The sequence below is a fragment of the Carex rostrata genome, chromosome 6, assembly GCF_964058835.1.
Source record: "Carex rostrata chromosome 6, lpCarRost1.2, whole genome shotgun sequence".
In the NCBI taxonomy this organism is placed as follows: Eukaryota; Viridiplantae; Streptophyta; class Magnoliopsida; order Poales; family Cyperaceae; genus Carex; species Carex rostrata.
Genome location: NC_135923.1, coordinates 626,440 through 646,186, shown reverse-complemented (window position 1 = coordinate 646,186; position 19,747 = coordinate 626,440). Strand labels below are relative to the sequence as shown.

Below are 19,747 nucleotides of genomic sequence, written 5' to 3'. Positions count from 1 at the left end.
CCCAAGAATATCATAGTTAGCTTAATTCTTCCATGCACTTTCCTAATAAATGGAACTTAGGAATGAGTATCATGCATGATTCATGAGTATATATAAATCAAACCAACTGCTTCATTTTCATTCACAACTTACAGAAACCAATCTACAAATTACAAAAATCCTCTTTTCAAACGCCAACAAATCTCTTTTCACCTCTCTCTCTCTAAACCAAAGAGTACCAACAATGGAGAAGCTTTTTAATCTCCTCCTTTCACCTCTCTATTTGCAAGACTCCATACTCTTTTTATTTACCTCCATCGTTCTCAATTTAACCTTCATGTTTCTTGACAAATTCTTCCCAAAGTACCTTGCCTCTTATATATCTTTCTTTACATCTTATGATCACTTCCCTTCATGCCAACAGTACCTTTTTCTCCAAGAAGGAAACATCAACTACGACACGAAAATTCATGAAACGCCCCACAAACAAGACATTGGAATAATGAGAAGGGAAGTCGGATTCGTAATGACAGATATTGGTATATCAGCTTTGAGCCAAGAAGGAGATGAAATAAGGGATTTTATGAACCATGAGGAATTCTCTACATTGTTCGATCAAACAGAGCCCGGCTTACATGAAGTCGAGGAGGCTTTCTCCGTTTTTGATCAAAATAGAGATGGATTCATCGATGCAAAAGAGTTGCAGACGGTGCTGATCAACCTTGGATTAAGAGAAGGCACCAATGTTGATGCATGCCAATCTATGATTGACAAATATGATCGCAACCGGAAAGGAAAAATCGATCAAACTGATTTCTTCAAACTAGTCGAATCTGCTCTCCTTTGAGATTTATCATCAGGGTTCCTAGTTCAGCTTTTTTCATAGCCGTTTTGACTGTTTTGTTGAATTACGGTCTTGATACAGTCGATTTCGCCGATTTGCTGCATGAGTACACAGAAATTTCTCATTACCATTGCTATTTGGAGATCAAAAGAGGCAAAAATATAAGCATGCATGTCAGTCCATGCTTTTCTATTGCCAGAATTGAATTAAAGGTTTTTTCCGGGAAGCAATGACAACGACGGTGTTCCTTCGGGGCTGCCGCCTTCATTCCTTCAATGATTTTTCATCTTTAAAAGCTTCAAAGCAGAGATGATTTATCACTTGATTATGTCTGCTGTTAACACCAAACAACAAAGCAGGATCAAAATTGGGGGTTTTCTCTATGAAGCCTGCAGGATGGATTTCTTGTTTCTTTTTATTTTATTTTCTTAAGAGCTAATTCATTTTCTGCATGTAAATATTCTTAATTCTCAAAACAAATTAATGAAGAACTAATTGTTTGTTTTTTTTTGTTTTTTTTTGTTTTTTTTTAATTTTCTGCATGTATATATTTAAGACTTTGGATTTCAACAATTATATGAGGCGGATAATGCTGGTTCATATATATTTTTGTGGGTTTCGAACCGATTTGGGCAATGTTAATGTGGTGATTTTGGTCGGTTTACAGTGAGTTATGGATAGTTTAGCAGTGGGTATTAGGCAAGTGAAATTTAGGTCATCAATTATTCCAAGATTACAGATGTTGCATGTGCAAAAGAGCAAAGGAATTGAGGAAACGATAGATACATGTCATCTGTTCCAAGGATGTACAGTACATACATACAATCAGTAAGGACACAAGTGAGGGCAACCATGTCAGGGGCATCAGTCGTCCTTCAAGATAATTTCAGGGAGAACATTTTATACTCGACAAATGAAATAACTGCAAAGATTCAGATAATAATGTGTTTTTATTCTATGGAGGAAGAGGTGTAGCAGGATATTCAGGGATGACAGTAAGCAAGCACTAGTGGAAAAATTGGAATCAGGATCGGTCTATCTGGATCGGCTATACGAACCAACTAATACTAATACTTATTTGGATTAGTTTTATTAATAAAACCGATCCTAAAAACTAATCAGATCGGGTTTTTTAGTCAAATCCTAATTTATGAATTTTTAGGATCAGTTCTCTCTAAAAATAGTGGAATATCAGAAAAATAAGTTGTATTGATTTCTTTGTTCTTTTGGGCCTATATAGGCGTTACATTTTCATTCATAACCCTACGATTCTCTATAATTCATATCTTACCAAAAAGACCCTATAGTCGTATAAAATGCATAAACATAGGTATATATGAGCCTATGAGGTGAAATGGTGCATCCTCAACAATTGCGTCTTATAGCATACATAACGAACCCTTGTAAACTAGAAACCGTCATGACATAATCCCACAATTCAAGCTTTTTCATGCTAATTCTTATTTGAAATTTACTGCTAGGATTAAGACAATTTTTATTTGAAATAAATTTAGATAAAGCATTTCATTACTCTGTTTGTAAATTAAAATCATTATTAGGAAAAAAAATAAAACAAACAAACACTTGGTGTATTGCAAAGAAAATTAATAATGAAATAAAAGAAAATAAGGAAAGTACGATGCAATTTCCGAAAGAAGACAATTTATCTAAAAAAATAAAAAAAATCTTTTGAGGAAATTTATCATGATTTTTTAAGAGGCGGCAAAGCAGAGTCATAAGTTAGTCAAATTAAGACAAAAATAGGAAACATCCATCCTTGGAAAAACTAATAAGGATATTTCCTACACCATTTCATGTAACAGGTTGTACTACCAAGTACCAAGCAAGAAGATGACCCGTTACTTGAACAGAACTTCCATGTAGGTTACAGAAAACCTAGAAAGGTAACTTTTGAGTAAATGTTAAACAATCGCTTTCTATCCTCCATCAAATTTCTTGAGAATGACATTGCAACAAGTTACTTTCATTTTTGCCGAATTTCCAAAAGACATCCATCAGTGGAAAATTCTTAAAGCAGTCTGGTTGAAATTCTTAGAGATACATAAATGATTGAAATTGGTATTTGTGTTCTTCCTAATATGAATGTATTTTGATGCGTGGAATGTATAATTTTTTTTTTTTTCCAGTGTGTGAAACTGATTATTTTGTTAATTTTGATGGTAAGATCATGTTTGGTTGTGGAGTAAGAGGTGGAGTAAAGTACTTGCTCCTAACGCAAGTAGCGAAATGAGTAAAAGAAGAGGAGTAAGGTGGAGTAAGAGATTAGTTAACCGGAATGAGTTACTCCATCTCTACAGGTGAATTAACTCACTACACACTTACTCTACATATTGGACCCATTATAACAGATAGAGGCTCATTTTTCAACACCTTACTCCTCAAAACAAATTAATTTAAACCATAAGTTAAACTACCAGACAAGATATAAAATATATAAAGTAAAATAGAGTAAGTCTTCTCAGTAACTTTACTTCACAGTCAAACATAATCTAAATGAAAAAAATGGACGTGTTACATAGAACATTCTTTTTATACTCTCTATAACATTAGACTAGAATTTGGTCATTAGTCATTACATGTAACCAGTGTTGTAAAAAATGTCTGTTTAAGACGATTAATCGACTGATTAGTTGTTGGCGATGATCAAACTGACACAGATTTTCTCGATTAATCATCTGATTATTTCCAATTATAGCCAATTATTTCTAATTATTCTCAATTAATCATTTAAGAGTACCATTTTTGTCTGACGAATACATACCACTATGTTACTCGGATACGTCTCATTGGGATCTGTATCCGTATCAGGTGCGTATCGGATACGGATATGCACCCGATACGGCACCGATACGTGTCCGATGCACCATCTAGCATATCCGCCTATGTGACGTATCCTTACTCTCTTGATACGGTCTCTGATACGAGTTGACTTACAGCGATACACCTCCGACACGTGTGGATACATAGTGCTTAACCACTGCACTACTACGCTTTTGTTGTTCAAAGCTAGTAACTAATATATTTATTATATACTTGGACTACCCAAATTTTTTATATTTAATACAAGTTTAAATTTATAATATAATTAATATAATAAATAACAATATATATAATAGACGTATCGTATCCGTGATTTTTGAAAATTACCGTATCGCCGTATCCGTATTGTATCCGATACAATACCCATATCAGTATCCATGCAACATAGACATACCATTATTTACAACAGAAACAAACATTTTTTTATACTATAGATAACATTAGACTAGTCTAGAGTGCTGCTGAGTGCATGACTGCATGGGATGGATGACAAATGTATGTAAACCTTCCAAGTTCCAACTATTTTACAGATACGGACTTAAATATTCTGTACACCCACGATCACGCGGGAATACTCCTGTCTCCTGGCTCCTGGCTCCTGGCTCCTGGCTCCTGGGTGTCTAAATAATTTGATTTTATCCGAATTATAAATTATTTTGAATAAAATATTTGGTTGTTCAACTTATACATCAATAATCATGTTAATTAATACTTGTATTATTAATTAAAATTATATTTGTTAACTCACTAGGCACTAGCTATGTACTTCAGTTGATCAAATTATTTGATCCATTGGATTTATAACTTTTGCCTGTCTAGTTTTCACAAAAAAAAAAAAAAAAAAAGTTGTTAAGAAGTGCTTGTGAACGGTATGATCAAAATGGTGCGCGCAAGCTGTTAAGCTTAAGCGATTGTTTTTATATATGCTGAATAACTTACTTAATGGAATAGGTAAATTGAGTAAATTAATTAATTGAAAGACGGTTTCCAAATTAATTAAATTCAATAATTAAATTAGCTGAAGGCTATTTGTGAGGCCTGAGATTTTCTCTGTACTTTCCTAAAAACTTCCTTTCCAGTAGAAAATGCATTGAAAGAGACCCAATTAAGAATATCATAATTAGCTTTCCATGCACTTTCCTAATATATGAAACTTTTCCCGAGTATCACAAGTATATATAAACCAAACCATGCAACTACATTTTCATTCACAACTTGTAGAAACCAACCTACAAATTACAAAAATCCTCTTTTCAAACGCCAACAAATTACTGGAGAAGGTTGTAAATCTCTTTTCACCTCTCTCTCTAAACCAAATATCTGTACCAACAATGGAGAAGCTTTTTAATCTCATCCTTTCACCTCTCTATTTTCAAGACTCAATACTCTTTTTATTTACCTCCATCATTCTAAATTTTACCTACAAATTCTTCCCAAAGTACCTCGCCTATTATATATCCTTCTTTACATCTTATGATCACTTCCCTTCATGCCAACAGTACCTTCTTCTCCAAGAAGGAAACATCAACAACCACACGAAAATTAATGAAACGCCCCACAAACAAGACATTGGAATAAAGAGAAGGGAAGTCGGATTCGTAATGACAGATATTGGTATATCAGCGTTGAGCCAAGAAGGAGATGAAATAAGGGATTTTATGAGCCATGAGGAATTCTCTACATTGTTCGATCAAACAGAGCCCGGCTTAAATGAAGTCGAGGAGGCTTTCTCCGTTTTTGATCAAAATAGAGATGGATTCATCGATGCAAAAGAGTTGCAGACGGTGCTGATAAACCTTGGATTAAGCGAAGGCACCGATGTCGATGCATGCCAATCTATGATTGACAAATATGATCACAACCGTAAAGGAAAAATCGATCAAACCGATTTCTTCAAACTCGTCGAATCTGCTCTCCTTTGAGATTTATCATCAGGGTTCCTAGTTCAGCTTTTTTCATAGCCGTTTTGACTGTTTTGTTGAATTAGGGTCTTGATACAGTCGATTTCGCCGATTTGCTGCATGAGTACACGGAAATTGCTCATTACCATTGCTATTTGGAGATCAGAGGCAAAAAATATAAGCATGCATGTCAGTCCATGCTTTTCTCTGCCAGAATTGAATTAAAGGTATTTTCCGGGAAGCAATGACAACGACAGTGTTCCTTCGGGGATGCCGACTTCATTCCTTCAATGATTTTTCATCTTTAAAAGCTTCAAAGCAGAGATGATTTATCACTTGATTATGTGGAAGGCGATTAAGGTTTTTTCCTTTTCTGTGAGAGAGGGAGAGAATCGGGGAGGGAGGAGATCAGGCAGGGGAAGAAGAAAATTGAGGGAGATCAGCAACGAGAGATGGAAATAGAAAATGGGGCGGAGGGTTGGATGAGCACGAGACATCTGAAGCAGTCAAGTGACATTTAAATTGGATAGAAATAAAGTTCAAGATACTGGTATAAAAACATGACACTGATATTATTTTTATTTTGTGGGTTTTCTCGAGACTGATTTTTGTGATAATTGTATCTAACAATGGTACTGCCAGTACACTCTACAATGGTATTGACAATCATACTCGTTTTGTTGATACTGGTTTTATGTGTATATTCAATTATTGGTAGCAACAGTAACATGGCGGATCAGTATCGGTGATAGAATAGAGAAAGATAAGAATTGTATTGAAAGAAATCTTTATTTCATCCCTTTTAAACTCTGAATACACTGTCTCTTATATAGACATTGAGCAATACATGTATCTCATAACTAACCTCTAACTGTCAGTTGTATCTAAGCTCTAACAGAATGCTGTTACATTACAAAGTGTTTGACTAAATCCTACTGAGTCTATTAATCGGGTCGTACCAGTTGGTATAAGAACCCTTTTTTTTTGTTAGTTTGATAAACTGGAAACCGATGAACTGCTTTTTTAGTAGAATAGATTCACTCAGTTACATATAAAATGTGAACCTGAGAAACTTATCCAAACAGAATTTGTAGATTGAACCTCACATTATTGCACTATTCTCAAAAAGACCCATATATTAGTAAATGCAGTGTAAAATGTAGTGCTTGCTTACTATAGATACTGTGCCTTGTCCTCTTAATCATACCCTAAAAAATGCTAATTACAAGTTAGCTTACTATGTTCTTTGCTTGCTGGTATGCAAGATAAGCCACTTAAACATGTGATGTACTTGCTGATATGCAATTGTTATATATATGCTCCTACTTTTTTTTTTTTTTTTTGAAAAAAAAAAACTTAAAGCCCATTGTATTACTAAATTGCATTATTTTACAGTTGATCCTAACTCCTAAGTATAATTATCTTTTAACTCACAAAAAGAGGAAACCCCAGGTAGAAAAATGAAATTTTGCACTTACATAACATAGGTATATATGAACCTATGAGACCTGAAATGGTGCATCCTCAACAATTGCGTCTTATAGAATACAAATATAGCGTACTTCTTACCTTAGATCATCCGGCCTAATGGAACAAACTTCAATGAAGGACTTTAAATCAAAATTTAAAATTTATAACTAAGTCTGATCCAATGAGACGTCGGAGTTTGAAAAACTCCAGAACGAACGTACGATTCTTTCTTCGAGAGCGACAATTAATGAATCGAACCCTTTTAAGCTAGAAACCGTCATGACATTATCCCACAATTCAAGCTTATTCATGCTAATTAATTCTTAGCAAACTAATAATATAGAAATATACTGCTAGGATTAAGACAATTTTTATTTGAAATTAATTCTCAGTTTGTAAATTAATATCATAATTATTAGGAAAAAGAAAATAAAACAAACAAACAAACACTTGGTGTATTGCAAAGAAAATTAATAATGAAATAAAAGAAAATAAGGAATGTACGAAGCAATTTCCGAAAGAAGACAAAATTTATCAATTTTTTGTTTTCTTTTGAGGAAATTTATCATGATTTTTAAAGAGGTGGCAAAGCAGAGTCTTAAGTTAGTCAAATTAAGACATATACAGGAAACATCTATTTTTTTTTTTTTTTTGAAAAGCCGGGCAGTGGCTGCCTACAGGAAACATCCATATTCCTTGGAAAAACTAATAAGGACGTTTCCTACACCATTTCATGAAACAGGTTATACTACCTAGCAAAAACATGACCCGTTACTTGAACGGTAATTCCATTTAGGCTACAGAAGCCATAGAAAGGTATGTTTTGAGCAAAGGTTTAAACAATTGCTTTCTACGTACCCTCCACCAAATTTCTTGAGAATGACATTGCAAGTTACTTTCATTGTTGCTGAATTTCCAAAAGACATCCATCACTGGAAAATTCTTAATTAAAGCAGTTTGATTGTTGCTCGTTGATTTGTTGTTAACTCGCAATCTCGCATAATATTAATATATTCTTTTTTCTTCTTTTCGGATTTTGGGTTGGGATTCAGACAGAAAGAATATTTTTATTATTGTACTTGTAAAAAAGAATAAACTTATTTATCATGTTAATAATTTACTATATTTTCACATCGCTTTCAGAAAGTTTGCTGACATGATAAAAAAATCGATATTAATTAGTAATTTTTCAATTGCTAACATTGTATTTTAAAATTAGCACTTAATTACAAAGTCTGATGATGTACTTTTCTAACAACTGAAATTAAAATGGACACATTAGTACGTATTTGTAATTTCTTTATTAGATGAATATGCTCGAACAAATGAATGATAAGGATTATGTCTCAAGTACTTTAATGTGTTGGAAGGAAATTAAGATGTTTGTAAAACCACACCGGGTTAATTTATTTAATTTTAAATGTTAAATATTAAATTATTTAAAATTAAATAAGAAAATTTGAATTGGTATACATATATATATGTGTTCTATTTCCTTACTCTTCACCTGTATTATCAATTAATTTATAATTAATTAATTTATAAATCTTCTAATTTTGACCACTTGACTCTATACAAAATTAATTTAAAATTTTAAAATTTTTGTATGTAGACATATCACTCTTAAAGTAGAAGAATTTCTACACTTTGGTACAAATAATTAGAAACACCTTAATTATACTCAACATATAATATTAATTGTTGACACGAATAATTAGAGATACATCAATGACTAGAATTGGTATATGTGTTCTTACTAATATGAATGTATTTTGATGCGTGGAATGTACAATTATTTTTTTTCAGTGTGTGAGACTTTTTTTTGTGTGTGAAACTTATTATTATGTTAATTTCGATAGTAAGATCATGTTTGGTTGTGGAGTAAGAGGTGGAGTAAAGTTCTTACTTCTAACTTAAGTAGCGAAATGAGAAGTAAAAGAAGAGGAGTAAGCGATAGAGTAAGAGATGAGTTAACCGGAATAAGTTACTCCATCTTTATAGGTGAATTAACTCACTACACGCTTACTCCACATATTGGGCCCATTGTCATAGATAGAGGCTTATTTTCCAACACCTTACTCCTCTAAGCAAATTAATTTAAACTATAAGTTAAGGGTAAGGCTAAGGTGCTATGGGTTGCATAGAGACCTACGGTGCTACGGTTCAATATTTGAGTTTTTAAAATTCAAACGGTCGATCCGAACCGTTCATCTTGTTCTCCATATTAATATGTATTTGGAGACCAAATTTTACATTTTTTGGAAATTTTTTACTATTTTTTAGATAGGTAGAAAAATCAAATATTTGAATAGTGCATAATTTTTTAGATCAAGTGATTTTCTACTTATCTAAAAAAATAGTAAATTTTTTTCAAAAAATGTAAAATTTGGTCTCCAAACATATATTAATATGGAGAACAAGATGAACGGTTCGGATCGACCGTTTGAGTTTTGAAAACTCGAATATTGAACCGTAGCACTGTAGGTCTCTATGCAACCCATAGCACCTTAGCCTTACCCATAAGTTAAACTATTAGACAAGATGTAAAATATATGGAGTAAAATAAAGTCAGTCAATTAATCCTCAATAACTTTGCTCCACAGTCAAACATAACCTAAATGAAAAAAAAATAGACGTGTTACATAGAACATTCTTTTTATACTCTCTATAATATTAGACTAGGGTTTGGTCATTAGTCATTACATGGAACTAGGGTTGGGCAAAAAAGCTCGAACTCGTAACTCGCTCATTTATAGCTTGTTTAACTCGGCTTATTTACAACTCGAGTTAGCCAACTCGTTTAATAAATGAGCTGAGTTCGAGTTGGTCCCAACTCGCCCATTTATAACTCGAGTTACATAAAGTTACATAGTATTGGTCACAATAAATTCCAAAATAATCAAAACCCAAATCTCTAGACTGTTATTTGTGCTTTGAGATTCGTACAAAATATGTTTGAATTTGTGTTGTAATACTATCACTAGTTAAACGAGTTGTGAACCAACTGGAGTTGATAACGGGCTGAGTTTGAGTTGGCTCTACAACTCATTATTATCATCTTAACTCGAGTTGACTTGCTCGTTTATTAAATGAGTTGAGTTTGAGTTGGAGGTAACTCGCTCAAACTCAACTCATTTATAGCCCTACATGGAACAAACATTTTTTTTTATACTCTAGACTAGAGTAGTGCTGACTGCTGAGTGCATGACTGCATGGGATGGATGACAATTGACAAATGTACACCTTCCAACTACTTTACAGATACGGACTTAAATATTCTGTACACCCACGATCATGCGGGAATGCTCCTGTCTGCTGTCTCCTGGGTGTCTAAATAATTGTATTTTAATCGAATTTAAAATTATTTTTAACAAAATATTTGGTTGTTCAACTTATACATCAATAATCATGTTAATACTTGTCTTATTATAATTAATTAAAATTCTATTTATTAACTGAGTATGTACTTCAATTCAGTTGATCATCAAATTATTTGATCCATTCGATTTATAATTTTTGACTGTCTAGCTAGTTTTCAAAAAAAAAAAAAATGGTAATTTTGCCGATCGACTTGTATACTGCACCAGACGTGTACACCACTTCCATTTCTTTTCAGAAGTATACATATAGAAGTGCTTGTGAACAGTAGGTATGATCAAAATGGTGCGCGCAAGCTGTACGTTAAGCTTAAGCGCTTGTTTTTATATAATTAAGCTGAATAACTTAATTAATGGAATAGGTAAATTGAATAAATTAATTGAAAGACGGTTTCCAAATTAATTAAATTCAATAATTAAATTAGCTGAAGGCTATTTGTCAGGGCTTATATTTTCTCTGTACTTTCCTAGAAACTTCCTTAATTTAATTTCCAGTAGAAAATGCGTTGAAACTTGAAAGAGACCCAAGAATATAATAGTTAGTTTCTTCCATTCACTTTCCTAATATATGGAACTTTTTCTGAGTATCATTAGTATATATAAACCAAACCAACTGCTTCATTTTCATTCACAACTTATAGAAACCAATCTACAAATTACAAAAATCCTCTTTTCACCTCTCTCTCTCTCTAAACCAAAGAGTACCAATAACAATGGAGAAGCTTTTTAATCTCCTCCTTGCACCTCTCTATTTGCAAGACTCAATACTCTTTTTATTTACCTCCATTGTTATCAATCATATCTTCATGGCTCTTGACAAATTCTTCCCAAAATACCTGGCCTATATATCTTTCTTTACATGTCATGACTTCTCTTCATGGTTACACCTTCATGAAGAAGATTTGATCACCAATGATACCGAGACGAAAATTGAGACAACCCACAAACAGGACATTGGAATAAAGAGAGGGGAAGTGGGATTTATATTCTCAAATATTGGTATATCAGCTTTGAGCCAAGAAGGAGATGAAATAAGGGATTTTATGAGCCAAGAGGAATTCTCTACATTGTTCGATCAAACAGAGCCCGGCTTACATGAAGTCGAGGAGGCTTTCTCCATTTTTGATCAAAATAGAGATGGATTCATCGATGCAAAAGAGTTGCAGACGGTGCTGATAAACCTTGGATTAAGAGAAGGCACCGATGTCGATGCATGCCAATCTATGATTGACAAATATGATCGCAACCGGAAAGGAAAAATTGATCAAACCGATTTCTTCAAACTCGTCGAATCTGCTCTCCTTTGAGATTTATCATCAGGGTTCCTAGTTCAGCTTTTTTCATAGCCGTTTGACTGTTTTGTTGAATTAGGGTCTTGATACAATCGATTTCGCCGATTTGCTGCATGAGTACACGGAAATTGCTCATTACCATTGCTATTTGGAGATCAAAAGAGGCAAAATTATAAGCATGCATGTCAGTCCATGCTTATTTTCTACTGCCAGAATTGAATTAAGGTTTTTTTTCTGGGAAGCAATGACAAAGACGGTGTTCCTTCGGGGCTGCCGCCTTCATTCCTTCTAAGATTTTTCATCAAAAGCTTCAAAGCAGAGATGATTAAGTCTGCTGTTAACACCAAGCAACAAAGCAGGATCAATATTGGGGTTTTGCTCTATGAAGCCTGCAGGATGGATTTATTGTTTCTTTTTATTTTATTTTCTTAAGAGCTAGCTAATTCATTTTCTGCATGTAAATATTCTTAATTCTCAAAACAAATTATTGAGGAACTAATTCTTTTTTTTTATTTAATTGGAAGCCATTATATTTAAAACTTGGGAAGATTAATTAGGTACTTCTATTTTATTTAAAGATTAGTATAAATATTTTTAACAAAAAAAAGGAAAAAATAATAATATAGAAGACCAATCTAAATATCTAACTATATACCAACCTCAAGCTGGCTAGTTTGTTATTTAATCTCTTTCTTAATTAAGATGCAATCAAAACAAAATTATTCTCTAGCAAGTGTTAACTAATGCAAATTAAAATTAATTTGCATGGTTAACACTTGAACAATATATGTACTTACAAAATTAATCAATAAACATAATAAGATTAATTTTTTTTGTTAGATCAGGATGCTTAATTGAGTACAAATGGAACAAAATATTACAATTAGACCTTTAAATTGTAATTTTGATTTGAGTTGGACTTGCTTAACGAATAAAGCTTGTTGTGTAATTAGACAGGCTATATATATAACTATAAAAATACTAACAATAACGATAACTAAAATTGAGATAATTAATAAATAACAGAGAGCATATAACTTACAATACTGTTTAGGGGCACTAAAGAACCATGTTAAAAGAAAAGTATTCTTTTAGCACAAAAAATAAAATAAAAGTACAGTACAGTATTTAGCAAAAGAAAACTAGAAATAATGGCTTGTCATTCTACCAACCAATTTCTAGATTTCCCATAAAGTACAATGAAAATGTCAATTAGGGCGTGTTTGGCCGAATCACTGTTTACGTGGGAAAAAAAAATTCAGTTCAATTGAATTTTTTTTTTCCCACGTGAACAATGATTCGGCCGAACACGCCCTTAGCGTTTCATATTTTTAAGTCACATTGAATATAGTTTAGAATAATTAAAAAAAAAAAACTTCTAACTCTCTCTCTCTCTCTCTGTTTTTTTTTCTTTATTATTATTATGGTTGGCATAAATAAATACCAACAAATGTATTGATAGAAAAAGTTTATATACAAGTCCTGATATTAATTAGTCTAATCTAACCACACACATCTCTAATATAATACAATTGTAATTTAAGAAAAAAACATCCTCTTTCCATTCCCAAAGAACTTGTCCAGAGGATAATCTTCATAGCTAGCTGTATCATTGATCAAACTATATATGCACTAGTATGACAACCCAACTGCACTGCACTGCACTGCACATCCTCTCCCCAGTAGTACTTAATTCCTGTGTCAAAATCTTATTATCCAACATTAATCAAAGGAAGATTATTTTAACTTTCATAGGAACCTTTTATTTTCCAAAGCATATGTCGTGTGGAAAATCTGACCCCTAGCTAGATTGTGCATCTATTGCTGCATAATATATATATATTAAGCAGATGCACACGAAATTAAAACTGACACAATATTAATTGTTTGTCCAACGCCATTAATTCCAATTCATGCATGTCCAACCCTCTCCACAGACACATATTGAATAAAAATTAGGAACCCCTCCAGCTAGGTCCTTTAATTTATAAAAAAAAATTAAGGTGCTTGTCGAATAATGCACAATCTGACTCTCTTGACAACATCCTAACAACTAAACTTTTACACAATAACATTTTCTTGAGTCCAATTAGTATTACATCAGTGTAATTTTAGTCTATATAACACCAATTTTAAAACCCATCAAATCTTATCGAATCAACTTCAAACGACAAATTCAAACCGTTTAAACCAAACTACTTTATTGTATCAAATCAAACGTTCAAATGTGAGAATTTTTAAGTTAATTTTGATGCATTTTTTTTTAATATTTTTAACTGCTTGATTTAGTACTAAAATAACTCGAAATAATATAAATTTTGTATGTAAGCACATTACTTGTACAGTAAATCAATTTGAACGGTTTGAATTAGTTTTTTTTAATTTAATTAATAAATTTTGGACTCTAATAATTTATTTGTAGTCTAGTCCTCCGTATATAAGTAAGAAAAGAAAATACATGTGTTTTGTTGTATTGATCAATTCGATGGTAAAGACTAGAAATTAAGGGGAATTTCATGGAAGTTCACATATGATATGATATGATGGACCTCGTCGCGCGGTTATTTCTTTGCGAAGGGGCCAAGTTGTTATAAGCAGTACCGTACGTACTAGGAAGATTTAGTACTCATTTTCTTTTGACGACGTAAAACAATATATAAAACACTTTCAAACCTCATCCGGTTGGGGTACGGTTGTTCAACAAAAAATATACGTGGCATGTTAAATTAATGGAGTGTTACTTTTTTCCACTTCAATTGCAAACAGACAAACAGATATATTAAATTCATTTATGTATTACTTCATTTTTTTTTATTTTTTTTTCTCTTTCGTTTGATGATAGAATATATATATATATGATAAATATATGCGGAAATTACAGGGCAAATTGTGTGTACGTTTTTCAGATTTGACAGTAACACGGTACATAAACTCAATATGTCCACCTGCATCCATATATAATGTATATATTTTTCATGCATTTTTTCTTTGTTTTTATATTTAATTTAATGGCCGAAATATCTCGTGAGTTCCCACTACTTGACTTGGTTGAAATGAAGTGGCCAGAATGATAATAAACAGAAGCTTGTTACTTGTAAATATATGTTTACGCAATTTCCATGAAAATTGCCACGCATTTTCCAAACTCGAATGTTCTTTTATTCTACCAACTTAATTGGCTAGATTTTATGTGACATGACATTTGTTGTCTTATACGCTGGATGACACATTTCGGCCCAATTGCACGCTATGTTCCAAGATGTTTGATTTAAGATAATAGTCATGTACATGTTTGATTTTATTTGCTCGCCACAAAAAATCGTTCCTCTCATTTTTGTACAACACGTCGACATTTATTTTATTAAGTTTATATCTTTTTCTTTGATCCTTAATTAGTTGTCGTCCAACGGTGACGTCTTCTACCAATCTCTCTCCAATGGAAATCTCCACGCAGCTTCCTCCATCTATCTTGAAAGCATACATGAAATTTCTCTCTCATTCATATAACACCGCCAAATTAAACTCCTTTTAAGGAGGTTTTCCATTCTAATTTGTACACACCAAACCCATTTTCTCTTCTCTTCTACATGGTTTTGAACCTCAGTCTCTTTCTCTCTCTCAGAGATCTGAAGCTCAACAATGGAGGCGATAACAACCACCCTTTATCTTCTTTGTCTAATATTACTCAATTTCTATGTCATGATATCAGACAAATTCTACCCAAAACAACTTCATTACCTCTATTATTTACTTATATCTCACTCAGATACCCAATATAACAAAGCTCCTGTCATAGAAGAGGCGCTCAACAAAACAGAGTCGACACCCGAGGTCGACACAAAAGATGTTAGAATAAACAGAGACGACCTGGCATTAGTAATGGAGAGAATTGGTGAACCAACAACCAAAGAAGGAGAGCAGAGAGATAATTTTTGTATGGGGTATGGAGAATTCTCTGCTTTGTTTGAGGAATCAGAGCCCGGTTTGGATGAAGTGAAGGAAGCGTTCTCTGTTTTTGATCAGAACAGAGATGGTTTAGTTGATGCCCAAGATTTGCAAAGAGTACTAATTAATCTTGGATTAAGAGAAGGCACGAATCTTGAGGCATGCCAGCGTATGATTGGGCAACATGATAGGAATAAAGATGGCAATATCGACTTAATTGATTTTTCTAAACTTTTGGAGATGAGCCTTTTGGGAAATTCTGATTAATTAGGAACAATATATATCATTCGTGTTTCTCTCCAGTTCATTTTTGTTGTATATTAGTGTTCGATTTATAAACATATATATTTTATTCAATTAATCTGCTTTTTTGCCTTGCCTATTTGATGCTCACTAGCTAACAGGCTACTAACAAGATCGATGTAGAGGTGCTGCGCAAAATTAAAGGAATTTTATATTAATTGTGAATATGGGACATGCAATTAATGGAGTCCATCTCGCATTGACTATATATAATATATATATTCCGCTGCCCTTTTGCAATATGAGATGTGAGCTGGTATTACTTAATTATTAGCTAGGTTGGAAAATTTTGCAAGATGGGGGCTGGCTTTATGGTTTGCATGTTGTTGAGTTAGTTAAGGGCTAGCTTGTAATTTTCTGTACCCCTTCACAGCCTCTGTCAAGTTTCTCAAAAAAAAAAATTCTCAACTAGCACGGCATGGCCTATTTTTTTCTTCAGAAAGGATCGATAAACTTATTATATCCCTATCATGATAACTGTTATACTGTAAGAATAATTACGAGTTGAGATTGAATTATCGAATGATATCCATTAATAATCTTTTTTTAGGTTAATAACTTTAATGGTATTATCAATTTGATTGAAAAAAAGGACGTATTTACGGTGAGTCAAATAATTTTCATTTTTAAATCTAAACTCTTTTATTCTAATTAATTTATTTAAACTATGTAATTATCTAATTCTACTTATTTATACTTTTAATTATCTTATAATTTCATTTTTTTTATTTCTCTCTATAACTAGATCCACTTTTGTTCGATAGTTGCCGTTTTCTAACAATCAGATTTACTCACCGCTATACTTTGATCAATATTGAAGTAGACTCTACTCTTCGAGCTCTGACGATATCACGCTCTTGGTTTTGATCAGCTCTGCTCCCTCTCCTCTTTCTCTTTTTGATCTCCACTTGAAGAGGTAGAGACAAGAGAGAACACTAGTGGAAAATATGGAATCAGGATCGGTTATATACACATATCAGTATCGGAATCCAACCGATCCTGATGAAGGCGATACTGATACTATCAGGATCGGTTTTATATTTTTAAACAACTGATCCAAATAGAAACTATTAGGATCGGTTTTTAATAAAACCGATCTTAATAGTTGTTATCTAGATCGGTTTTGGAGTAATAACCGATCCAGATACGTACTATCAAGATCGGGTTTTATGTAAAACCGATCCTGATAGTTTTTTTGAATTTTTTTTTATTAAAAATTACATATCTAGATCGGTTTTTTAATAATAACCGATCCAGATACGTACTATCAAGATCGGTTTTTATGTAAAACCGATCCTGATAGTTTTTTTGAATTTTTTTTTTATTAAAAATTACATATCTAGATCGGTTTTTGAATAATAACCGATCCAGATACGTACTATCAAGATCGGTTTTTATATAAAACCGATCCTGATAGTTTTTTTGAATTTTTTTTTATTAAAAATTACATATCTAGATCGGTTTTTGAATAATAACCGATCCAGATACGTACTATCAAGATCGGTTTTTATATAAAACCGATCCTGATAGTTTTTTTGAATTTTTTTTTTATTAAAAATTACATATCTAGATCGGTTTTTTAATAATAACCGATCCAGATACGTACTATCAAGATCAGTTTTTATATAAAACCGATCCTGATAGTTTTTTGCATTTTTTTTTATTAAAAATTACATATCTAGATCGGTTTTTGAATAATAACCGATCCAGATACGTACTATCAAGATCGGTTTTTATATAAAACCGATCCTGATAGTTTTTTTGAATTTTTTTTATTAAAAATTATATATCTAGATCGGTTTTTGAATAATAACCGATCCAGATGTTTGGTTGAATGTAAAAAATAAAATTTTAATTATTTGGCCAACTTCCATTTATATATATATGCTGGCCCAATTAATATGCTACCGATACAAATCACAGATTGATAAATATATATATGCATACAAATCACAAGTAGATATCAAACACATCCTACAAATTAAGTTTACATATCATAAATTATGTTTACACATACAAATCACGTACAAATCCTAAATTAAATATCATAGACATACACATCCTATAGATTAAGTTTACACATCCTAAATTGTTGTACTTCATGTCTACTGTACCTCTTTCAGGAAAATTTGAACCCACATTTTTCGTAAGTCGCTCAAGCGTTGTACAGTATGTTTAGCGAGAATATCCTACATTTTTTAAAAGATAGAAGAGCATGCACAATTAATTGTGTATTTTATTATATTTGAAGCAACAATGCTTAATTACTTTTTGAAAATATATAAATGCATACCTTTAAGTTCGGAAAAGTATATATGTGTTCGTTTATTATGTCTTGCATGAGCAACATCACATAATATGCACATTCCCAGCCGGCTGGTTGTTGTGGGCACTGTTGGGGTTTCAGCGGTGTGCTGTAACCAAAACCCGTTTAGGCTTAAGGTGCGGAATGACCGTAGAACAAAAATTTCTACAGCCAACTTAAGCTCAGGATTAAACGGGGTATGTCAGGAAACTTTCCAAGGCGGTCCACCTTCAGTATTCCTTTGGCATCAAAACCCAATTTAATCCTTTTACAGATCTACTCCATGATTGATTTCTAAAACTTTAATATACTTACCAATTAAATAGATTAATATAACATATTTATACCTTGTTTCCAAATCACAGTTGGAATGCAGACCGAGCGAGTAGAGCCTCACCAGGAAAGGAATCGACTCGGAGTATCACACGTGTGATACCTCTATCGGTTATCCACCAGGACTAACCGGAGAGCGGTTTATTTCTTCTGCCAGAAATACCGTAAACCGCGGAATTCTGCAAAAACACTATTCATGGGGAAAAAGACGAAAACCCGTAAACATGAATTTTCGGTTGCTCAGTTTCATCAATATGCAAAACTGACATACCGCTAAATTCGGTAAAACACTATTCATCGATCCCGTAAATATACTCCACAACAACCCGCAAGATTATACGTCAAGTACGTATAACTTTCTTTTCTCAACCGAAACACTATTTGGGAGAGAAACCGAGAAAGAGAGAAAATACCGATCCGTTTCGACACGAAACGGTATAAGTGAATTAGCGATTTTTCTCTCTACCCCTCCACCCCTATTTATAGGGTTTAGGGTCGGTTGCCAAATGACCAAAATGCCCTCCAAGTTCGGCCTATTTACAAGATATGACATCGAATGGATAAGGATGATGACATGTGGATAAGATCGATGACGTGTCATCTAGATAGGATCGATGACGTGTCATGCGGATAAGACGAATCTGAAAAAGACCCGAATACAAATAATATTCGTATAATTATTCTGAACAATTATATATATTTTTCTTGCGGTTGTTGTTTCGGTAATTTATACAACGTGTCCTGCACATTTATAAATTAACCGGTTAACTTTTATACAACGTGTCACACACGTTTATAAATTAACCAATGTTTTTGCTTGTTATTTTTACATAACATTTATAATTTAATTATAACACGTATAATTAATTATAACCATCTTACTATTGATCATAACCAATTTATAATCAATCACAATAAGATTCTCCGATTAACTCCTATATGGTGTGACCCAATATGATCTGTGTTATGTTGCTAAATAGAGTTAAAACTGTTTTAACTTCTATAATCATGAGCGGCATCTGGCAACACATCATGACCATCCAATTACACAGATGATGCTGTACAGTACAATATCACGATCCAGTAAACAATTTACTTGTGTCAGTTTTTTTGTCACATAGCTATCAGATTAGTTTCAAGGTAGGTGTGTGTCATCC

At 32.7% G+C, this 19,747-nt stretch overlaps 2 protein-coding genes across 2 annotated transcripts; both read left to right on the top strand.

Moving 5' to 3' along the window:
* The first annotated feature begins 223 nt into the window (after nucleotides 1-223).
* LOC144555207 (putative calcium-binding protein CML46) lies at nucleotides 224-826 on the top strand. The gene has a single exon (XM_078303447.1). It carries the CDS (start codon nucleotides 224-226, stop codon nucleotides 824-826), a length of 603 nt encoding a protein of 200 aa, XP_078159573.1.
* Nucleotides 827-15,343: 14,517 nt separating this feature from the next.
* Nucleotides 15,344-15,916, top strand: LOC144555206 (putative calcium-binding protein CML46). Its single transcript, XM_078303446.1, has one exon. It carries the CDS (start codon nucleotides 15,344-15,346, stop codon nucleotides 15,914-15,916), a length of 573 nt encoding a protein of 190 aa, XP_078159572.1.
* The last annotated feature ends 3,831 nt before the right edge of the window (nucleotides 15,917-19,747 follow it).